Below are 26,011 nucleotides of genomic sequence, written 5' to 3'. Positions count from 1 at the left end.
CCAGTGAACAAAGATTTGCTTGCAGATCAGTAGTACTAGAAAGAAGAGAGCATCTATTCTGGTTCAGTGAAGTTTAATTAAAGATTCAGTGGTATTCCAAACTCACTACCTATAAATACAATGAGCATAACTAAAGAATTCCGTATACAATAATCTTTGGATCATGAATTTAGCTCTATCCTATTAAATTTAATCTTTAGCTGCCCCGTGAACTTGGGGAAAATTTTGTCCTATACCAACTCTAGTGAATTATAAATGTGCCATACTGCAAATTATTCTTCTTACAAATAGTAGATAAAATTTAAGTGACAAGTCTGGCTTGAATGCATACCTTGAAAACATTCAATTTGAGGTATTGCAATTGCTTCCATCAAACCTAGGTTATAAACATGTGATACCAAAGGTGCCATGCCATGGTATCGTAAGCCCCCTGCAAGAATAAGGCCTTATTAGGGAGAAAAATGAAAGTGTACGGGTGATGAATAAAATTCTTTCATGATATAATGATTTTTGACATAATCTAGCTTTTAATCCTCATGTACTGATACTTAATTATTGTTTGTACTTGTAACAATCCTAACATGAAAAAAGTCTTCCACAATAAATGAGAGTTACAATCATCTAATAGACCTTGACATAAATTTTCACAAGGATTGAAGCATTTTCACCTGCATGGATGGGATCTGGAATAAAATCATGTCCAAGTGAATGCATTTTTAAAAGCGGTGTCATTCCTGCTGTATCAGCATAATCATAGCCATAAATGCCCCTTGTAAGAGAAGGACATGCAGCTGGTTCAACAGCTGTTATAGCAGGGTTCATATTTCCAGCCAGTTTCTCACGAATAAATGGAAAAGCAAGCCCAGCAAAATTTGATCCACCACCTGTGCAGCCTATTATAATGTCTGGCTTTTCTCCAAAAATTTCCATTTGTTTTATACATTCCTCACCAATTATGGTCTGATGCATAAGAACATGATTAAGTACACTACCCAAGGAATACTTTGTGCCAGCATCCCCTAATGCCATCTCCACTGCCTCTGAAACTGCAATACCCAAACTACCAGGACTGTTTGGATCCTTGTCAAGAATTATGCGGCCTACTTTTGTCAAGTCAGAGGGAGATGGATGGACTTTAGCTCCCCATGTTTCCATCATGATTTTACGGTAAGGCTTCTGATCATAGGAAGCACGAACTTGCCACACCTACAAATATGAACTTTCAATTAACACATACTCGTGTTAAACTTAAGGAAATATAAATACAAAGAAAGTAATCTTAGATTTTTCACCTCACACTGGAGAGAAAATAAACTGCAGGCAAAAGCTAATGCACTGCCCCATTGACCAGCACCTGTTTCTGTTACTAATTTCTTGACACCTGCCTTGGCATTGTACCAAGCCTGAGGAACAGCCGTGTTTGGCTTGTGTGAACCTGCGGAGCTAACACCCTCATATTTATAGTAAATCCTTGCAGGTGTTCCAAGCATCTTCTCCAGTCGGCCTGCTCTGCACTGATACAAAACTCATTATTTTACAAGATAGGTGCTGTTATATTAATAGAACAGACATGCAGTAACTCCAGAGCATTTTTCTTTGAGGTAAGTTCATTGACTACATTTGACCCAAATATTGAGTAAATGCATGACAAACATGAAAGCACATGTACCCAGCTAAAGAACACACAGATCATCCCTCTATCATGGGAGCACACTGTGGCACACCATTAGATTTTCAATATTTTCTTTTGAAGTGAGTTTTTGTAACAGTTGGCATGCAAAAGCGAGTATGTTTAGTTATAAAGCAGGCAAAAATAAGTGTTAAACACTTTTAATGTTACTCTCTGAAACTGCAGAATAGAAACAACTTTCTTTTGATGAAGAAACTTGTCTTGCTATAAGTGCACCTCATATATATGAAAAAGAAAGAATCACCTGAAAAGAGGTGTGGGTCGCCAATGTTTGTACACCTGAAGGACTTCGTGTGGGATGTCAATATATCTCTCTTGAGAGGTTTCTTGCATGATCAGTTCTTCTGTAAAGAGAGGGATTAAATCTTCAGGTTTAAGTGGTTCATGGGTTAATGGATTTAATGCTGGTGGGGGTGGCTCAGAAAGGTCAGCAATTAAATTGTACCACTTGTGAGGCATATTGTCATCATCCAATACTATCTTTTGCTTTGATTTGGGAAATGTTGCATCCAGACTCGATTTAACAATGAACTTCTGAAATATTTTCCTCTTGATTGGAATAATCTTTTCAAATGCTACATGTTGGACAGATGAAGTATGCCGACCTGAAACAATAGTATTGTAAGTTAAAAATCCACAAGAACAACAGAAATGGAAATATAGAACAATAAACCTAAGGAATAAATGTATATGATTTTTAGGCATATTCTCCAAGCAGTTGAAATATAGAAGGAACTCAGCTCCAGAAAATATGTCCCTTTATGGATACTAAAATTGAAGAACAAACAACTAATCAGAAAGAAAAAAAGGAAAAAGCACTTTCATAGGAACTTGATTATACAAAATGCAGTGCAAGCTATTAGAATATGACAACTCAAACTTACAATTGCCATACAAACTTATATGAACAGGTAAGGCACACTCTCACTATTGTGGCACATTTGAACATATGACAAAGTCTCAATGATTGTGAAATGAGATGGGAAAGCAAGTGATTCATTAAGGATGGACAATCAAATCAAGTCTGTGCAAAGCTGGCAGTTTAGATTCTTCTGGCATTCTTTGTGGGAGAGAATCTACGACTTTCTGGAATTTGTCGCAAACTGGATTCAATTTTCCTTTTGTTGCTCCTCTCTCTAGTTGAGGTCTCCTTCTATGGGGCTCCTCGATGATTAGGTACAGTTACAATCCAATTGTTCACCATCAGCTGTCCATAGAAGACAAGGAGGAAACCAGTGTTTCAGGATGATAATTCCCCACTAAAATTCGGGAAACTGCATCTCCATAAGGAAGATTTGGCTTTCCTTGTTAAAGCTAAGTTTTCATGATTTGGCAAGGATTCTTTTCCATTGGCAACCTTCTTGTTCAATTGTATGATAGAAGATGCATTTAAGAATATAAAAAAAATATACATAACAGTCAAACTATGATGGACGTTGTTGCTGCGTTTCCTATGCATGCCCACAAGGAGAGGATTTATACTTTATAACCTTATATGAGGTTAATACACTCCCAAATTTGGATTTTTAAAATGAAATTATGTTAGTACCGAAATTGATACCCCCTGCAGAATTGAAATCAATGTCATATCAGTCAATGGTGGTCAAATGATCAGTTTTGTCAGTCTGTCAATTCATTAGGCCATGGCCTAGGTTATCCTCTAGCCATGTTCACAAATCATTTATGGATGACAAATGACAAGCTTTGGAGATTCAAGCTTTTGATGGTTGAAGTGTCCAAGGCAAAATAGAAAAGGAAACACAAACAAAGTCCAAAATGTAAGGACAATGGGATCTAGTAGTTTACAATGTCTCCACAAAACTTTGATCAAGCAAACAAATGTTAGCGACAATAACTCTTCAAAAAAATATGCTTATTGTCACATCTTTCCAATAGCCTTGCTAAGTAAAAATGGTGATTCTAGTAGCAATGGTTGAGAAAAAGTGCGACGAGAACAAAGTGAAATGTTAACTAAGTATGAAATTGGCCTTTGTTAGTGGCAATGGGTGAAAGAGCAATTCAAGTTGCAAAGATGGAGGAAATGTCAAACAGGAGGAAACTAAAAGTATCGAATTGAAAGTCACATCTTGTTGGTGGCATTGCCAAGAAAGAAGGGTGATTCAAGTGGAAATGATAGTATAAATTTGTCATCAGCATGATGAAGCATGAGTCTTAAGAAAAATCACACCTTTTTAATGGTTTAACCAGGTGTAAAGAACAAGTTGAGTGGTAAGTGATTCGATTTTCGTGCCAAGTCAAAGAGAGCTTTAGAGAGAAGTTTGTTGCACCTTAGGCTTAGCATCAACACTTTAGAAATGCAACCGAATCAATAACGATAGATGAAAGCATGATGAACAAGTTAGAAACTAAAACAAAGTTCATATTGGGCTTTCCTAGTTGCAATGCCGCTAGAAAATAATGACCATGCTGGCAAACAAGTCGCAAAATTGCACCAGCAATAAAGGACCTTTAAGTGTCAAGCTATTTCCACATTTCATGCCTATCCTTGCGACTTTAAAAGAGCAACTCACTTGGTGATAAAATCCTAAAAATCACTTAGTCCAATCCCAAACAAAAAGCATAAACATAAGTTGTGTTTTTCATGTGGAACCACAACTCTAAAGGAATTACCAAATTGGCAACACTTGCAGAAAAGCACAATAGGGGCTTTAGTCAGCCTTAAAGAAATCACAACTATTTTCAGTTTCAAAAAACAAAAAAACCCTTAAGGATATATGGCACTGTTATCTGAATTGGCCAATTGGGGGAATAGAGCAAGAGTTAATCAAATCAGGCCTATATAATGAGGTGTTTACACATTCAAGTCGCAAAATAAAACTTTGTTTCAGCTTTCAGGAGTAGAATACAGTCAATATTCTTATTTTTGCAAGTTTTGAAAGGAAAATTCAAGGTGTCAAAGTGGGCATGTTCAAGTTGGAAGTGCCTAATTCAAAATTGCTTAGCATTGCAAACATAAGTGCCAGCTACCAGTCCAAGTGTCTCAAATTTCATCATTAATTGCTGCTCTTATTTATGATAGAGGGCTGAATTGTGGTTGCTGCTCATTTCAGCATAGGCAAAAAATTTCTCCATTGGTCGCTTCTCTTTTCAGGGTTATGATTACACAACAAATAGCAAGTTCTTGTTTTCACTTTTAAGTCACGGAGAGCAAAAAGAAATTACTTTCAGGAAAGGAGTGACATGAAGACATTGTGGAGTCTAAAACATGCCTATTCAACAATTCTTCCCATGTCAAAGGTACCATGTCGGGCCTTATGAATAATCTTGACCTAAAGATGGATAAAAGAGTAAGAGCTAGAAGCAATTTGGCCTTCAAGTTAGTGGAAAGCGGACTCATCAAAGCTTCTTCTCTTCTTGTAACAATTCACTCTTGAATTGATCATAGCATGTGCTCGCCACTATGAACCTGCCCTCAAAAGGATCATTTCTTCTAAGTCTAACAACTAAGTAATTTGTAGATTGGATGCTAAGACAATTGAATCCACATTCCGTTTGCAACTCTATGAGGAGACACAATTGCTTGATCTAGAATGATGTGAGTTTCAGAGAGACATTAATGTACAAGAATGCCAAAAAGAACAACTTGCACATATATGGCTCAGTGAAACCAAAAAGCCTCCCACCTACCAACATTGTAACAAAGTGATTTCAAGGAAGAACTTATCTATGATCACCATGCTCAATAGGATCAAAGGTTAGGTTGAAGCAAGAACCTTTAAAAAGTAGTTGTTTTACATGAGTAGTCTCATTTGTGATGGATGAAAGTACATCGATTGGGCTCATTTGATCAGCAATTCCATTCTAAAGTGCAAGTAAATGCCTTTGTCGGATAAGAGAAGGTACAAACAAGAAGATGATTTTTCTTGAAGCACCTACAACTGGAATACCAAGGAATGAAACACTTCAAAAGTCAACAATATCTTCACTATGTTTATGGAGAATGAAACCCATGAACAAATCTCAAATCAAGTTAGAATGGTTATTATCGAGTAGGTAGATTGGTTCATCCAATTTCCTACCTTTATTTACATTAAAGTATGTGAATTCAATGGATATCCCTACAAGCTTCCATGGAACCAAGTGCCTAGATTCTTCAAATGGAATATTTTATTGGATTGTCAGTTGTATGGAAGTATTGTCAGGACAAACACAAGACAAGTAATTTTATGACCTAGATTGAACCATAAAAATGTATCTGATATCTCTGTTCCCGGTTGTATCTGATATCTCTGTCACTCATGGAACCCTTCTATCACACAAGCTGGCAGGATGTGTGGCTCTGATACCACTGTAATATCCCAACAATTTTTTTCAATTTTTTTCCAGTTAAAATCACAAGAAGAACCTGTTAAGGTTAGGAAATCAAGATACAATAATGCTGAAATTGTAACCCTTCCACTTTTTGATCACCAAGTGCCCAATATGGGAAGGTGAGAGCATACGGTGTTGAGGGGATTGTTAGCTTCAAATAACTGGAAATAATACAATGCTTGGGCGGCAAGCCAGCCCCTTCAACTTTTCAGCGGGATATGGAGAATATTAAAAATCACTTGGCGGTAAACCAACCAACGATGATGCAAGAAACTGAAGAACAATCACTCTACTGCTTATGCAGCGGGAGGACTAGAAATAAAATAGCAATCAACTCCACCACTTATTCAGCGAGAGGATTAAAAATGAGATTACAATCAACTCAACCGCTTATTCAGTGGGAGGACAAAGTTACAATAGATAAGAAGGTGGCAAGCCAACCTCTTCCACTTATGCAATGGGCCAAAGAACAACAATCCAAGTATATAGCTATTAGTACTACTAATCAGCTTTACAATGCAAACATGGATTACAAAATTACTAGAATCACTGTCCAAACTAGGCGGAAAGGCCAACCTCTTCCACTCATGCAGTGGGACTAGGAGAGATCAAAGAAATTGCTGTTAGTACTACTACCAGCACTACAATATGAATCATAGAAGATAAGAATGAAGAACCAACAGCTACAAACAATTACCAAGATCACTTTCTCTCCACACAAAAGAACCCACACACCCAATAACCAACTCCACGCAAGAAGACACTCCAAAATGGAAAATCTCTAAATCTGATATACTCCCAACACACTGAAAACACACAGACCAACAAGCTAAGAACTCACTAATTTACTCATAACTCTTTCCACACTCGTCAGAATCACCTCCAAACAGATGGAAATGAGAGATACAATGATGGCGATAAGGATGGAAATGAAAGACATCAACTAACAATGCCCAAACCCATGGCACGCAACCCAAAGCACTCCTAGCATAAAGCGTTTACAACAAAAAACTTCGACTTGCATAATAAAATTCAATACTCCAAGAAAACCAACAAAAACTTACAAGATGAATCGCTCATGACATAGGAAATGAATGAGAAAATACCCAGAACAAACAGACACTTGAGCATGACTGAATATCACCTACAACCACTCCAAAAATCAGCAAATTGGAAACACACCCAACACACCAAAAGCTGAAAATCTCTCAATCACTTCGATCCGCACAATCTATCTATTTGGATGAAAGATAGTCACAAATAATCAGCTAGGCATTGTCTTTCAAGTACGAAACTGATGGTTGCTAGGAAGCTCTCAACTTCAAAGCTCAACTCTGGCACCAATTCGGCAGCACTTCGTTATAAATATTCATGGATACCAAAAACAAGAGCCCAACACTCTTATTTATAGATTTTGTCTCCAAATTCAAATTCACATTCCATCCAAATGAATGCCAAACCCAAATGCACATTCACTTCACATTATTTTGAAATTACATTTCATTTCTCCTTTCTCCAAGTCGACCTTCTCATAGAAGCAAATATACTTTATAAAAATGACAATAAAATCATAATGTGGCATCCAAGGTAGATAAGTGAAATATATTATAAAATTAACTTATTTCTTCATAAGGCGTCCATCTTGCCTTATTAATATTTCACTTTATAAAGTATTTTTCCTCAACAATAAATCACCCAAGGAATAGTAATATTTTATTTGGCAACAAATACATTATTCCCTCAAGTGGACGCCAACTTTAGTCAATGCTAAAATAACACTAAGTATAAACCAGAAGTATAGACCTGTAATGAAGTCCATAGAAATCCCAGTCCACTTCTATTCCGGTATAGGCAAGGGTTGTAACAACCCAGCAGGATAAGTATGCTCTGACTTGTTCTGCTGACAAGTCATACACACACGGACATGCCGCAAAACATCATCTTTGAGACCCTTCCAAGAGAATCTCTCTCGAACCGCTCTGTAAGTCTTAACATACCCTGGATGTCTTGCCGTAGGAGTATCATGGAAAGCATGCAAAATTTGTTCCTTCAACTGTGAACCCGGAACAAGATAAACCCTGCCCTTGTAACAGATAATATCATCTACCACACTGTATCTGTCATCCACTATCAAACCATCCATGACCTCACAAGCATGCTGATTTTTGGAATACTCAACCAAAAGTTGAGCCTTCCAATCTGCTGAAATCTCACTCAATGAACATAGGGCAGCAAGTGAGGGTTTCCTAGAGAGTGCATCAGCCACAGTATTATTCTTCCCCTTTATGAATTCGATATCGAAATCATAAGCTTGAATCTTGCTCACCCATTTTTGTTGTCGATCATTGAGCTCTATCTGATCTAGGAAATATTTCAAACTGTTGTGGTCGGTTCTTACCACAAATTTGCTGCCAACAAGATACTGTCTGAATTTGGCTAAAGCATGCATAATAGCCAACATTTCCTTATCATAGGTAGAGTACAACCTCTCATTATCTCGCAACTTCCGGCTCTCATAGGGAATGAGATGTCTGTTCTGCATCAACACAGCTCCTATGCCCAGACCTGAAGCATCAGACTCTAGGACAAATGGCTGCAAGAAATCAGGTAATGCCAAAACTGGACAAGTGCTCATAACCTCCTTGAGTCTATCAAAGACTCCCTATGCCTGTTTTGTCCATCTGAACGCCCCTTTCTTTGTGAGGTCTGTCAAAGGTGCTGCCAACTGAGAGAAAACTCTCACAAATCTTCTGTAATAAGCACATAAACCAAGGAACCCATGTAACTCAGTAATGTTCTGAGGGCGGGGCCAATCCCGAATCGCCTGAATCTTCTCCTCATGCACCTTCACCCCATCAGCACTGATCACATGGCCCAAATATAAAACCTCCCTAAGTCCAAACTCACATTTGGATAACTTAGCAAATAGAGATTGGCTCTCCATAATGCTAAGTACCTCCTCAACATGTCTGAGATGGTCCTCCCAAGTACGACTGTAAATCAATATGTCGTCAAAGAACACTAGAACCGACTTCCTCAACTGCTTGTTGAAGATATGGTTCATACAGGACTGGAAAGTGGCCGGTGCATTGGTAAGGCCAAAAGGCATTACTAGAAACTCATAGTGCCCATAGTGACAACGGAAGGCAGTCTTGTGTACATCCTCTGCTCGTACACGTATCTGATGGTAACCTGAACGAAGATCAATCTTAGAGAAGTAGATAGCTGCATGAAGCTCATCCAACAACTCATCAATGCGTGGAATAGGGTATCTGTTCTTGATTGTCTTCTTGTTCAAGGCTCTGTAATCTATACACATCCGTAGAGTCCCATCCTTCTTCTTAACAAGCACTACAGAAGAAGCAAAGGGGCTAGAACTAGGCCGAATGAAAACCATATCCAACAACTCATGAATAGTCTTCTCAATTTCATCCTTATAGGCTCTAGGATGACGATATGGGGTAGTAATCACTGGCTTCGCTCCATCCTCCATCTCTATACCATGCTCAAAACCTCTATCTGGAGGCACTCCAGAAGGTATGTCACCAAATACTCTCCCATGACGGTCCATCACTAACTGAATATCAACATGAAATACCCTGCCATCTTGAGGTGTAGGTGTTTTGGACTTCACCAAACAATGTGTAGCCCAAATCACATCATTATGTCTAATAATAGTCTCCATCCTGCGAGAAAACACCTCCTTAGGTCCACCATCTGAAGCTACCCTCAAGATAGTCTTCTTCCCCCCAGAAAGGAACTCTAACTGCATATGGTGGTGATCAATAATGTAACGTCCAATACCCTGTAACCACTGCATGCCCAAGACCACATCATAATCCTCTAATGGAAGCACATAAAAATCATCGGTCAGAGGATAATCCCCCATCAGAATACTAAGTTGTGGAATCCGTTTAGTACAGCCCAAACCTGCACCATCTGCCACCTTCACTCCAAAACCACCAAACTCCTCATATTGTAATCCACGCCTCTCCACTAACTTATGATCAATAAAGTTATGCGTGGACCTGTGTCTACCAAGCTCATGACCCGCTTGCCCTTCAGTGTACCTTTCAACCGAAAGGCATGATATTTAGGATAACTGGAGAGGGTAGCCATAGTTACTCTAGCTGTCGCCAAAGGCTTAGGGGTATCTAACTCCAACTGTGTGTACACCTGCTCAACATCCTCCATGCTATCCTCAGTGTCAGTGTCGGGTGACTCCTCATCCCCTAACTCAGATGTCACCTCAATCAAATGAACCTTTCCTTTACCCATACAACGACGTCCTGGTTCCCAAGGTTCCTTGCAGGAAAAGCATAAATTTTTCCTTCTCAATTCGTTCCTCGTCTCCTGATTCATCCAAGGGGGTCTAGATGACGACCCTCCTTTATTCTGTGAAGTATTGGCCTTCTGTGCAGGCCGAGAGTCCCTGAATGGCTTCTTATCTGCCTGATAAGAAGTGGGAACGGTATCCAGTCTCAATGTCACATCAATGGCCTCCTTAAGAGTGGTCAGTTGGAAAGCACGTACCAATCCCTTAAGTCTATCCTACAATCCCTCAATAAATAACATCACACTCCGCCTCTGCAGCATATCAGGTACCATAACCGCAATACGCTGGAACTCATTAATAAAAGCTTCTGCATGCCCAGTCTGTCTAAGATGTGCCAACTCTCTATAGTAGAGCTCTGTATCCTTACAGTCAAACCGTGTAATGAGTCGTTCAGTGAACTTAGCATAGGAACATACCAAGGCGTGATCCTGGGTGACCAATCCATGGTGCCACCAATCATAGACAATCCCGTCTAAATGCAATACAGCAAACTGAATAGCCTCACACTCAGGCATGAGCCTCAAGGATAGATATATGTCCAGCTTGTGCACCCAAGCTCGTGCACTCGTATCACCAAAGCCATCATATGTAGCCAATGTGATCTTCCCAGTAGCTCTATTGAGGTCATAGTTCTGTTGTTGTGGTGGTCTATAACCACGATCTACTCTGAACCTAGCTGTATCTCTACGTTGTGCACAATACTGGGGAAGAGGGAAAACATCCCTAACCTCTGGGGGTAGGGCTCTCCACTCAACTGTGGCTGCCAAAACTGACTCCTGGAACCCAACCTCTGGTGGATCTACCTGTGCTGGCTGTTCACCTGGTACAAACTGAGGAAGCAAAGGTCTATCCGTAGCAGGTGTACGATGGCGTTCCCGCCTAGAGGAATGAAGGGAGCTCCCAACTGATGAATGGGACTGATGGCTATGCTGACTGCCTACCACTGAAACTGATCTACTCCGCCCATGTTTGCCCCTATGTCTATCCAACTCCATTCATGCCAAGGTTTCCTATAATCTGTCAAGTGTCTGGACTATCCTGGGTTGTGTAGTGATGAGAGTTCTCATCATCTCCCGTTCTTCATCCTCAATCCAGTTCTGTCTAGCACCCCCTTGTTCATCCGCCATACTGGGTACCTGTGTATCTCCTCTCTACCCGGATGCATAAAATAAAATGTAACCCTAGTGTGAAAATTCCACACAAACCCTACAGGCTGGCAGGATGATAGCTCTGATACCACTGAAAGATCCCTGATGGATCTCTTTTGCTGATCTGTTGTAATTTTTATTATTTTAAATTGATTTTTCCCGTTTATTAATATTTTCTTTCATAAATAGACAGAAGTTGCAGAAGGGTTGGATTCTTTTTGTGTTTTGATGATTTTTCAACAAGTAATAAATGAAGTACAAGTACATGAACAAAGTACTGAAAATGAAGTTCATATACAGCCAAAACAAATTCGATTCAAGGCAGATTTCTGAATATAAAATCAAATAATTGACCAGATGAAGATTTCCAATAATTTCAGGAAGATTACAATCAGGAATGAACCCAACCTGGATGCTGAAAGAGTAATATAACCAGGAATGAAGCTGCGGCAAGATTCCAGCCCTCCAAGTGCTACACGTGTGAAGTACAGCCGTACGGCTGCCAAGTACACCCAACTGGATAGAAACCCCCAAACCCCACGCTGAACTCTGTCAGAATCACTGAAACCTCCAGAAAGTGTGTCGTACAATCTCCAAGATGCTAATAACTGCAATCAAATCCAAACCATTGTATTGGGGGCTACGTCCCAAACAGGCAAGGCATTGGGGTTGGCGTCCCAAATGCTGAAAAGCTCTTCCAGCACAAAAATCTCAAATCCAAGATGTAAAATGTGTAGACGATACCCAAGAATTAGGTCTCAACTTCCTTATAACACCTTCCCACTTAGCTCGAACCCTAAAAGTGACTCAATGTGGCGTTTAGGGTTAAAACGTTATATTTCTCATTTTAAGTTGCCAAGTGCATAGAAAACGACCTTTTTTCAAATATAAAGAAATCCGTTCACCGAAAGGATCTAAGTCAAGAGAGAAATATTTAGAAAAGTCCAAGACCTTTCCAACGAGCTATTACACCAAGGGATATGCATCCAGATGAGGCCAAAAACCCCTTATTACTCCAAAATGGCTATAAACATAGCCTTATTTAAATAATAAACGCTAACTTAGGAAATATTAAAAATATAACCCAAATAGCTGCAAAATGCTCAAATGACACCACAAACCAGAAAGTCAACCTGCCACCTGTCTGTGACTGAAGTCGGAAATCAAGGATCCAGTGGCAATCTCATCCCTAAAATCTAGGGATGCTCCTAGAAACTAGGAAACAAACCCAAATCCTCTGAAACTGAACCCAAGGAATAATCTCAAGGAGACCCAACCCTAGGTATGGTCATAACCTCCTAAATAGTAGGGATATCCTCCATAAACGTAGGAATTGCCTTCTAAAAATAAGGAACTGCTCCAAACTGATCAACTACTGCCAGAACACCAAGTCCCAAACACTGTATAACCACACTGAGTCTCTATCCATCATTGTCAGCCTACAAGACCCCATAATAAGCTGACTCACACGTCTTTGCTAGACAGAGCTAAAGAGGGGACATGACATGTCTCTTCTGTAACTGTACAAACTCAAAATCTACATTGTGGAAAGAAGTTGTATCTGTATCTTGTACCTCTCTGTAGTCAACATCATGTATGCACTCGGCCATGGATACAACCTCATCCAAAGTACTTTTGCTCTGTGCCTCTGAGAACACCACATCCGTCAATGATGATACTGCTGAAAATGCACTGTCATCACTCTCTTCTGCATCCCATGTGTCCGCACAACCCACTGGCTCACGATCCTGGGGTCCAGTGCTACTAAGAGAACATACTGGGCTGGATTCTAAGGTCTGATCTATAAAATCAGAATCATCATGATATGAGTTCTCAACATTCAAAGCATCATTGGTACCCGAATTTTGAATACCTTCATGTGACAACCCATTGGCACCATCTTGTACAAGTGTAGACATTGATACCTCAAGCTGATGCAAAGGTACCTCACTACTGTCATGAAAATCAGAATTGCTAACCTCTAAATCAGTTGCCTCTTGGGAAATCCCCTGCACGGAAGGTGAGGACAATTCATTATCCAAAGTTGTCCTAATGTCTCCTTGAGTTGAATCCACATGTCTAAAAAAACCATCACATAAATTCTTGTCCCACTCATTGGAACTTAAGGGCACCAAAAAATTCTTATGTAGAGGTATATTACCCCTAAATGAAAGTTCTCTGTCCATTCCTAATTCCTACACCCTTGATTCTTCTTTCCTTCTTTGCCACTGATCTGAACTTGTAGCTACCAAGTTATCTTCGTCTGCTCCGGGTACACCCATAAATTGTGTGAAGGAAAGGAACTCACATATCATCTTAGGAAGAGAACAATACTGATGATAGCTGCTCATAACTGTATCATTAAATATCTTGGCAGGAGGCATCCTACTTTTACGTGTTGGAGAAGATGAAACTTTTGAGTGCCCGATTTTAGTTCTAGCCATGGTATTTACCTGTAACTAAACTGATATCCCAATGAATCCCGAAGGTCGAAATAAAGTTTGTTCTCCACAATTTTGGGACTTTGGCCAACGTATTGTCTTACCAGCTGTCAACTGTAAGCATAAATGTGTAGGCTGACAACTACCCAGTTGCTGATATGAATTATCAAAACCTTTTATCAAATACCCAGATGCTGGAATGAATTATCAAAACTTTTTATCAACTACCCAGATGCCGAAATGAATTATCAAAACCTTTTATCCAGTACCCAGATGCTTAAATGAATTATCAAAACTTTTTATCCAGTACCCAGATGTGACAATTTCTCATAAACCCTACAGGCTGGCAAGATGTAGGCTCTGATACCACTGAAAGATCCCTGATGGATCCCCTTGCTGATCTGTTGTAATTTTTAAAATAATAAACTATATTTTCCTATGATTTTGCTGATGGTCTTACAGAATAGAGAGAAGTTGCAAAATGTTTGGTTTCTTTTTGTATTTTTTTGAATATATAAGCAAGTAATGAATAAAGAACAGCAAATAAGGAAGGAAGCTGAAACAAGTAAGAACATTCAATTAAATCAGAATTCCTACAAATCGTACCAGACAGATTTCTGATTTATAATATCCAGATTATTCCCTACGCATTGGGGATGTGCTTACATCCAATAATGGCGCCAACTGAAGGGTAGATGATGAACACAAACCAAGAACACTAGCTATGGCTGAATGAAAGTCTTCACCACTTCCAGCGTAAAGTGTACCTACTGTAATCGTGGCATCAAGCTGAAACAATCACGCCCCAACTGGGAAATTCAACCACCCTGCTGAAACCCTCACCAAGCAATCTGAATCTCCACAAGGAATAGCGCATACACTCTGACCAATAATGCCAATGCCAAAAGAATCCACTGCCAATCAATAGCTGAGGGCTACGTCCCAGCCAGTACCAATCATGGGGTTTGCGTCCCAGATTGAAGAATTGCTCTACCAGAGCAATATCACACCAAACAAGTTTTCAATATGTAAAAGATAATGAGAAATTAGGTTTCCTTCTCCTTATATCTCTTTCCTTCCAAATCGAACCCTAAAGATATATGAAAAGTGTGCTTTACTATAAAGTCATATTTCCCAATATTGGGCACCCAAGTATAGAAAAAACACCACTTTTTCAATATAAAATAACTCCAAGCGCCAAAAGGACCCTGGCAAGTGAAAATCATTTAGAAAAGTTCAAGACCTTTCCAACGAGCTATAACACATGGGCATACGAATCCAGATGAAGCCAAAAACCCCTTATTACTCTGAAATGGCTATAGACATAGCCTTATTTAAAATATTAAAACGCTAACTTAGGAAATATTTAAATATATTAAAAATATAACCCAAATAGCTACAGAAAGCTCGAAACACACCAAAAGCCTGAAACTGAACCTGTCACCTGTCTGTGACTGATGTCGGAAATCATGGATCAACTGGCAGTCTCATCCCTAAAATCTAGGGATGCTCCTAGAAACTAGGAAACACACCCAAATCTCCTGAAACTGAAACCATCTGAAAGGTCATGAATAACCTCACGACTGGCAACTGTCACGACCTCCTAAAATTTAGGGATATCCCCTAAAATCTAGGAACTGCTCCAAACTGCTTGTAAAGCCAAAATCCAGTCACTATATGCACTGAATGAGTCCCAATCAACCTCTACTAGCCTACGAGACTCCAATGATAGGCCAACTCCTCCGTCTCTAATGGCCACTCTAGAAAGGGGACATGACAGTTAGCTTCAAATAACTGGAAACAATACAATGCTTGGGCGGCAAGCTAGCCCCTTCCGCTTATCCAGCGGGAATGCAAGAAACTTGGTGGTGATCCAGCCAAGAGAAACATACAAAGGCACAAATCACTCAACCGCGATATTTCAGCGGGAGGACTGAAATTACAAAACAATCTCAACTCAACCGCTTATGCAGCGAGAGGACCATTACACTCGGACATCACTCGACCACTTATGCAGTGGGAGAATTGAATTACAATTTACTTGAAAATAGGCGGCAAACCAGCCTCTTCCACTTTTTAGCGGGGTGAGAGTTACAAACTAGAATTGGTTAGTAGTACTACTACTTAAGCTTACAATAACCAAGATAATGTGAGAAGAGAGTAATGCTGAATATCCAAATAAGAACATGAAATTTCTGCTAACATCAAAATCTGCAGGCTGGAACTGCAAAACCAGCAGCCTATGGATTCACTAAAACGCTCATAACTCTCTCATTACTCACCCAATTCACCCAAAATCTGTTCTAAATAATTGCTATACCCGCTACAATGAAAACAAACCCAAGGAAAGCCATCAAAACACCCATATTTATTTTGCATGCTTCCCAATGCATTCACAAAACCCAACGCCTAACCTGGGAAGTTTGATTTGCAATATAAAAATCCACACTCAAAATAAGATGCTAAAAACTTACAATATGCATCGCCAGTGGTAGGAAGGAAGGATGAGCCGGTACCCAGAATGATGGAATCACCTGGTCAAGAGGTGTGAGCAAAATACACTTTCAGCAGTCCCACGACCAGCAACCAGAAAACACTCCAATCCCAAATAGAACACTCCACAATCTGCAACTCACTCACCAACAGCACTGGGAATACATGGACACAGCTAGGTACTATCTTGCAAGTACGAAACTAAGACTTAGCTAGGAAGCCACACTTCGAAGCTCAGATTTTCAATCGCCAATTCGGCAGCATAACGAAGCAAATTCATTTGATACCAAATGAGAGGCCAAGCACCTGTATTTATAGATTTTTCCCTCTGAAATTCAAATGCAAATGGCGCCCAAAACCATTGAAATTCAATTTCATTTCATGTCATAGCCTCCCGTAAACATGGCGTTAATTTTCCCAAATTCCCTAGGTAAAGTTCGAACTTTTTCCTAGGTGACAACTTTGCGATATAAAATAATAAAAACATGAAATATTTCATCTTTCTCAACGCCACCTTTTTTAATGCCATTGACTTAGGAAAATAACAATGTTGTTGGTAGATAGATATTTTTCCTAAGTAGCCCCATAACACAATTAATCAGTAATAAAAATAATTAAATATCAAACCTTAGGATAAGGAATTAATATTTAATTAAATAACTTACAACTCCAATACTGATTAATACCAAAATCAAGGATGAAGTTGTGCGATGAAGACCACTGAATTGTGCTGAGTCGGGACCCTGTCCGAGACTGCTAAAAATAGAAATGCTCAACATGGCCACTTACTAAAAATAGTAAGTCAAGAAATACTGCTCCGAAAAACATAATCTTTGCACCCAGAGAAAGAGCTTGGAAAGCTCAGTAGAACTGCATCAACCAAACAGCCAAACCCTAACTTACTAAAAATAGTAAGTTCTGACTTCACCAAAGAATCAAATGCATGTTATGCCACCCTGGAGTTCATGGAAAACCCAAAAGGAAACCATATGCAGAACTAAAGAATTCCCTCCTGACAAACCCTAAAAAGCTCGTGCAGAACTCCACAAAGGTTGGAAACCCTAATTCTCTCTTCCAAATAGCCTACGGGTCTCCGGAATAGGCCAATGGACCACTGAACTAATCACTGCGGAGAAAGGGACATTACACCATGGAGAGGTGTACAAGTCCATTGACAATATGCTTGGCCAAATGAAGGTTGTTGTATAAGTCAAAGACCCCATATTGTAGCTCTCTCATATGAACATATTTAGCCAATCGAGATCAACACTCCCTTGCTTATGCATTGAACCCAAGATGTTATATGCAATAGCCTAGTAGAATTAATCCCATGGAGAATGTTCAAGTGAATGCAAGATTCATGAAGGCTATTCAAAAGATGTATAATGTTGGTTATGGAACCCCCATTTGTACTAAGTGGACAAAATTTGCCACTCTTAGGGGATATCAAGAAGAGATCAAAATAAATAGGGAGACTAGAGCATATAAGTGACCAAATTTGCAATGCGCTATGTGTGGGCATCATTCTTTGATAGCCACACTAACCATTCATTTGTTGCCCCAAATTTTAAATTATTTTCTTGTTGAGAGGCAATAGTCTACATATAGCTTCATTCACTGTATTAAGAGGAACAAACTTAGCTCTAGGTGGGCAAAGAAGCTTGTAGTTGCACATAGCACCCTGCATCTTATTAACCACAACACACTATACAAGGAGAATCTAGCAGCTGTATGGGATGTAGAGCCAAAGGAGCTAGCACATATTGACGATGATGCAACAAAAACATGGTTGGTATTGGTTTGGATGAGCTTGACCTCAAGGAGTCTAGTAGTTCAAGTGGTGAGGAATTTGGCATAGACCTTAGGAATGATTATAGGGAATTCGCCATAGGCCAATTGTATTTGAATTTTGAACGTAATCATCATTTTGAATATAATATATAGATATTTTGTATGCACCTTATAAATTATTCACTGCAATATGTTTACTATTTCAAAGTTTCATTTGTTATTCTTTATACAATTTTTGTGACTAATTTATCAAGTACTATATATATTTGCATTACTGTGCCCAAATATAGGCCGCTAGTTGCACCGTCCCCTATCTTGTCATTCTGAGACTCTGTGAAACTATCCTATAACTCATACACGCAGGTCATGCAAGTGATTTAAGTGACAAAAACAGTCAAAAAGAAGCCCTGTACAATGAAAATAGAAATGTTCAGTGGCAACATACAGTAGGGTGCATTTGATGTGTTTTAGGGCAAGATTAGTGGCACAAAAGCTGAATTGAGTGTCTAGACTGCTTTGGACCAATTAGGTTAAAATTTCAGTAGCATTAAGGAAAAACAGAGGGGCCCATTGTTGGAATCAATGAACGCTGAGAGAAGGGGGGGGGGGGGGTAAACCAGTGTTCTGCAATTAACAACTTTATTAAACTGATTCTTAAACCACCAGATGCAAATGAATAAAAGCAAAGTGCAAAAACTGAATGCAAACAAGCACAAAAACATAACACCAGAATTTTTACATGAAAACCCGTAAAGGGAAAAACCACAGTGGAATTGAGACCCACAATATTATAATACTGTGATTAGGAGTATAATAATATTACAAGAGGGGAATGCACATGCATTCAGACACACTGCCTAGAGCTCACTGCTCAATTACAAAAGAGGGCTCCAACCCGGAGGAAGGCTCACTACCTTACAAAGATTACAAATGATAACTAATTGAATGAACTGATGAATAGCATCTACAAATGCCAAATTGCAGTTCCGGTTAAGCGCAAGTAGTCTTCTTCCACTATTCTGTCTCTCTACTCTATTCTACGACTCTGTCATATACCGGAGCACAAAACTTTCAATCACACTCACAAAACTTCGCACAATCGCTCATACAATCTTCGCACGCTCATATCTCATCACATAACACACCAAAATGCTCAAATGAATCAGTCTTATATATCCACACCATCAAAATAAATCAATTCCATGTCAGCCCCAAAAACCGCATAACACGCAACATGAAACGTGTAGCAATAAGTCGGCTCAATCCGATTGCAAATCCATATGCAGACCCAAACAAATTGATAATAAGCTTCATACATGTCGGCTCAATCACCTCGAACTCAAAATCAATCACCGAAATCATCCCAGAGATTTCGCACAAGATGCTACACCAAAATAGCTCTGTTCTTCCTGAAATACCGAATATCGGATCTTCTATCTTGCATGATAATCAATACCGGAGACTAGGATTGGGAATCAAGTTGTCTCGAACATCTAAGCATCTAACTCTTTCACCGCAACCAAAACTATGCAACCAAAAAGGAGATCTACTCAATGTACCCATACTCTGTATTCCACCTTCCAGACTTAAGCATAGATGAATAACAAACTTCTCAAACTTCCGGTGGATCACTTCTACATATACCGGATAGAATTTCTGAGCTGAGTTGCCATCAATGACAACCCAAAAACATTGCTCGTGCACAAATCTCTACCGGTACAATGTCTCTTGCCAACACCCATATGTATCTTTAAGTGGAGCCAACAGCTGAAATACACACCAGATATATATTGGACTGATCTTGTCATGAGTTATGTGGTTGACAGAGATGTTGAATGGCGACATCCATTATAGTGCATCTGATGTCTTTAAGGGCAATTTTAGTGGCACAAACAGCTGAATTGGGTGCCTAGATTGCTTTGGACTAATTAGGTCAAAATACAAGTATAATGAAAGACAAACAGAGGGGCCCGTATGTGTCTTTGAGTGGTGCCAACAGTTGAAAAACACAACAGACATGTATTGAACTGTTATTAGCATGAGCAGGCTGACATAGTTGAGAAGCACACTAGTACTGTTTACGAGTACAACAGGTGTTGGCAGTGGGAAGAATGCTGTAGATGTGCGCTTTGAACATATTTGTGACAAATTTAAGTGGCTCAGCCCTTCAAAGGGTGTGCCTAGGGTTTCCAGCTTCTGTAAACAGAAAAAACAGTATTTTCAGTCACTTATCACAACAGTTCATGTATGCATAATGGCAACTTGTACAACTTCACAATAGTCTGGATTCCCAGCATTTTATCATTAGTTGCAAAAGTCAAAACAGTAAAGAAGAAAGTGAATTTTCAGTACAAATATTGTGATTGTTGCCAAGTATTCTCAGCTATAGTTTGGCTGATGTTGAAGATCTGTATTCTGAAATTGATGCAGTCACCTAGGTTTTATGTGTACTGTAAATAAGTGGTCCATACCAAAGGTTTCAGTTGTAGCTCGTAGTCAGTTTTTCTAGCAAAGTTTCTGTCAAATTGTTGTGCCACTAGGGTTTCATGTGTACAGTTTGATTTAAAGTAAAACCCTAATCTTTTGAGGCAATTTTCAGCCTTTGATTAGGTTTTCAGTTTTCTCCAAACCCTCGGCAGTAATTAACTGTTCACCAATTGGAATAAACAACTGGGGTTGGTGAAATCATCCACGACAGGACTTTTGGTTTAATTTGCATTGTTTACATGAATAGAATCAAATTTGACTCACCAAGATTGTTTGGTGAAGTCTTCTGGTGATCAGCGTTTCCAGTGATCTTTAAAGGATCTAACTATTTCAGAGCAGGAGTTACATTAGAATCACAAAGCATGTTCATGCATCAAACTACTATTTTGGCCACAGCTATTTTTGGCAATCATTTTTCTGATGGATCTATTTTTGGATAGAGAGCGAAGCCCTATTTTTAGGCTGTTTTAGTTAGCTTTTATTTTATTCTTTGATTAACTTAGTTTTTGCTTTAACCTTCTTTCTTTCCTACTTTTCAGAAACATCAAGCATTTGTGCTTTAAAACATTGATATTTGGAATAATTAATTATTATCCTAAATCTCAAAAATTTGATGTTTTGCAGCCTTTATATAAGTTCTTTGATCACAAGAATTCATGATGACAGTGACGCTATACTTATGCTACTGAAATATTGTTCAAAACTATTATCCTTGTGTTTGTTTTATTATGTTTGTTATTTCACTAATCAAGTTCAAGCTGGATAGTAAGATCAAGGTTTGTATTGAAGTTATTCACTGATATAGATTGTGGCTTCGCATGCAATTTAGCTATTTAATTATTGTAATCACGTGTTGTTCTGTGTTGAGGTAGTTACTCCTTTTAAACCCTATATGCATCAGATTGCTAGCCTCTGCTTTAGCCAGAAGGAAGGTTTTCTAGTCGTGTTAAGAGTCCATCACAGAGAATCCAAATTTTTTACAGTTGTTCCTCATGTCTTCCACGATGTGCTCATCTAGACTGATTTAGCTTACCTATTTCCTACGGCACATCTAACCATTTTCTTGCAATTACTATTTGGTATCCCAGTCTTATGTTAGTTTAGTTTAATTTGGGAAAATAGGGATATATTTGTTCTTATTGTCATATTTTCATAATGTATTCAGATCAGGGTTAAATTAGAATAATATATTGAAAGAAAGAACCTCAGTGATATTTATTTTGTTTATTGCATACTATTAATCCAAGGTTCTCAAATTTGATATTTCATGAGGGTTATTCTAATTTGTAGTATACACAAAGCTACAATAGTAAATTTGATATTTCTGAGGGTTGTTCGGCTTTAGTAGCATACACAGGTTTTATAGTAGTATGCTCTTCTTCTTTTATCAGTAAAGTGTAGGATAAGAGTCCCCTCCGTTTTTTATAAATTTCAAAATTGAACCAAAGAATTGTGCTTTAGGCCTACAAATCGGGTAGCAAACTATACAAAAACCAGACCAAAACTTCTGTAGCTTGGATGCTGCAGATATTCTAGTGCTTGTGAAGATAACCCAAATAGCTGCACAAGATGCTAGAGGCTAACAAAGTGCCAAGCTGCCATGGAAGACGCTATTGGCAGCAGAAGTGACTGCAAGGGGCTGATAAAAAGAAATCATGACTTTATAGAAGACATAAATAGCTGGAAGTGACTTACAAGAGGCTGAAGAAGAGAAACTATGATGTTGTAGAAGATGCTAGTTGCTTTATGTGCTGTAAGTAATTTGTACAAGGGTAACGAAGAGATACCAAAATACTTATCACTTGAAAGCACCACTTGAGAATGCTACTCAATCCTTTACAAAAATGAAAACAAGGAGGCCCTCAAGATTGTTTAGCAGAGTGCTTTCTCCTACTTCTAATGAGGAGGCAATCCATAGTCCACTAAGTGCCTTCATCAACTAAGTCACTGACTTTGGATCGCAGTTATTCTGCTTCTGTCTTCCTTCCTTTCCGCTTACCTGGGGCTCCACAAATTTAGTTTTGGGATTTTGCTCAGTCTGGGAGATGGATGTGAATTTGGGGAGCAATATGAGACCATCTTCATTTTCAAGAACGTTCAACATGTCAAATTCCTGCTGACTACTAGGAATCTGAAGAAAGTGATCTCCATCTTACATAATCTTCTCCATTCAATATCCATATTCCTCACCCACCGAGAGCTAATTTATGCCCAAAAAAGTCTCCTCTTTAGTGTTGTTGGCTGGGAGTGGAAAGTGTAGGCACCACTTCACGCTTGGTATCCGCATGGATCTCAAACTAGACGGGAGGCCTATCACTCTCAACCACATTAAGAAAGGAAGGTGGCTGAGCCACATCATGAATTTTCCCTGCTTTCGAAAGCAGAAATCATCGTCAGTGGAGCCTGGTTTTCTGACCTCTTCCTTGACATGGATCACTCTGTGCCCAGGACAAATTACAAGGCAGGAACTCTTTAAAGTTAAGGCATCCAGAAACATTAGTTATAACAAACAAAGTCACCTGTGGTCACTTGAAGAAGGCTTAGAAAGTTACCCAAGCTGAAGCTAATCGGCTTGAGTTTTAATAATTTATAACTATAGATTGCAGATTTCCTCGTATCAATATAAAGCTTCCTGTTTTACTACCTTTGGTTCGATCGTTGCAGTTTTTCGAGGTATCCCGGATGGCAAAGTCGTTTCTGCTATATTATATCAAGACTGATTATTTGGCGGCTTAATTGTTTTTCAGTATATGCCATAAAACCTAAGCTAAGTAAATTATATCCCGATATAATTATTATATAGTTGTCATTTGCTGCATCTTTAATAGAGGCAAGCATTTATCAATATTTCCCCTGTTCTTGTAGCTCCCATATTTCCCCTATTTATATATATCCGTTAATAGAAGCAAGTATTCAGTCAACGGTATTTTGTTGTCTGTCCTATTAATTTGGTTGAGATTTCTCAAACAATGGACTGCTTGAAAAAAAAAAATCCTATCCATAACAAAGCATAGATATCCGATTTATTGATCACCTACCAAAAGATAGTTGTATGTAAAAAACCTCCTTTGTTAATAATGCCACTGAGAAAGGTTCATCCCGGTCCATTGCAGTTGAACATTTCAAGATCCACGTATACATTTAAATTCCATACGTAAATAGAGATCAAATAGTAATAACAGTATATAGCATTAAATGTGAAGAATAGAATAAGAGATTGGAGCTTACTGTAAGCGTTGAAAAATGAAAGCTGAGACAATGCCATGAATGCCGAGGTGTTGTGATTCACATCCCCTGCTCAACACTTGAACTGTACCGTCCCATGTTACTCTTACGAAACACACTCTTTTATAAATAGTTATTCTTATGGGTTGACCAGGTTGAATTTTGACAGATGCACTTTATAACTGTGAGAGTTATGTATCTCGCAGTGTTTTAGAGAAAGAAATAAAGGTATTTGTTAAAAAAAATTAAGTTCGTTCATGGGAGGAAGGATGCATAGGAAAAAAGGAAATACTGTATTGATAAATTTAAGTTGACATAGGCTCATCAATGTCTTTCTAAGAGTAAGAGTACAGATATTTATAGTTCAATGATAGATTAACTAACATCATTATTTGTGTGAAACATGCAGATGTAACAGGTTAAAAAGAATGCAGATGTAACAGGTTAAAAAGAAAGGGAGAAGAGGGTTTGTGTCTTTTGTACAATTAGAGTAATTGAATTCAAAGATCATTTTTTGTTAGAATGTAAGATTATAATGACATTCAATTCAATTATACAAGTACTCGAGCAATAATTTTTTTATGCGATTTGTCTGAAGAGAGGGTTTAGAAAACAAAAAGTTCATCATTAAAATTAATAACAAAAAACCAACAATTAAGAAAGATAAAATGATTAGGTCTACTATCCTTGAGTTATTTTTGGCCTCGTGGATGTTAAAAGGCCTTGTAATTTATTGTATTCCTCATTTTGGACACATTTTGGTTGGTTTATTCTTTGTGCAATAAAATGGTATAATTAGTGTAATTTCTATTATAGTTGGCACATATTTTTCTATCTACACTTATCCCTAGGGACTAGTTATGATCATACGAGATGAGCTTACTCCTCCCCAATTAATTATTGTATGTTAATTAGGCATGTGAAATGTTTCATTTATGACCCTTGGAGTTGCATATCAACATCTCTTCATAATGCATTATGTGATGTACCCTTCAATATTGAGATTCTTTATAGTGTTGATAATATAATGGCTTCATCTACTTGTTTGCATAGTGCATCTTCCACTTTGCCCACTCACCCTTCTTATTCCAATGATCTCTTGTCCTCCTATCTTGAGGTAAATCCCCTCATTGTACCTAAGCCTAATTTTACTACTACTAGGATAAATTTTACTTATTATGTTCCTACACTAATATATTAATCCTTCTTTTCCTCACATATATGCATCCTAGCCTCATAATATCACATATTTACCTCTTACTTGGCATCTTGCTCTTTGTAGCATCGTAAATTGTATCTCTATACAATTTAATCCTTATCTAGGCCTCATTTTAGCATCTTGATCTCTTGTACATTGATCCACTTCGATTCTACTCACATTGGCCCCAAATTTTGAATCCCGAAAACTTCCTTGAGGTTCTGCTTCAATTTTGGTCCTAACTAAGAGGACCATGGTAGTTTGGTTGTCCTATTCCCAAGACCAATGGGACACACTCGCCCTGGTCCCCTTAGTCGAGACCCAAATTTGGTCGTCACAACGATAATGTTTGTAAGGCGGGAAATCATTCCCTGAGGTTGGCTAGCTTTGAAAATTTATAATACTTTTGCTAAAATTAGGTATAAAAGCAAGCCTAATTCCCTCATTTGCAAATCTCTACTTCACAATTATATCTCTCAATTACATCCACCCGTCATATTTTACAAGATTGAGTAAATTCAAGTGAGCAAGTGAGCAAGCAATCAAGCATCAAGGCATTGAGGGAGAGGTCAAGTACAAAGTTCAAGCATTCATGATGGCATCCATGATCATGATTCCATGAAGACATTCAACGTGACATCATTAACCCTTGCATGAAGATTCAAAGCAAAATTCATCAAGGTATCAAGTTCCAATTCAAGCATTTACAATTCAGATCTAGCCTTCCCCTCAAAAGGCAAGTGTTTCCAATTAAATTCAAGTTCAATTTCCATTTCCATTTTAAATTAGGGTTGATTCGAAACTCGAGGTTTGACCTAGGCCAACCCCTATCAACAACATATTTCCTTCTTTATGTGTGTAGGCGACAAA

At 38.5% G+C, this 26,011-nt stretch overlaps 1 protein-coding gene across 1 annotated transcript; it reads right to left on the bottom strand.

Moving 5' to 3' along the window:
- Window positions 1–281: 281 nt before the first annotated feature.
- On the bottom strand, window positions 282–24,223 carry LOC131069780 (uncharacterized). Its single transcript, XM_058005334.2, has 5 exons — window positions 23,947–24,223; window positions 1,935–2,295; window positions 1,293–1,509; window positions 669–1,206; window positions 282–430 (listed from the first exon to the last, which is right to left on the bottom strand). The coding sequence occupies exons 1-5, from the start codon at window positions 23,981–23,983 to the stop codon at window positions 282–284; spliced, it is 1,302 nt and encodes a 433-aa protein (XP_057861317.1). The 5' UTR covers window positions 23,984–24,223.
- Window positions 24,224–26,011: the final 1,788 nt, after the last annotated feature.

This window comes from Cryptomeria japonica, chromosome 5 (genome assembly GCF_030272615.1).
Source record: "Cryptomeria japonica chromosome 5, Sugi_1.0, whole genome shotgun sequence".
NCBI lineage: Eukaryota > Viridiplantae > Streptophyta > Pinopsida > Cupressales > Cupressaceae > Cryptomeria > Cryptomeria japonica.
Note: the sequence above shows the minus strand (reverse complement) of the source record. Positions and strands in the feature narration are given on the sequence as shown.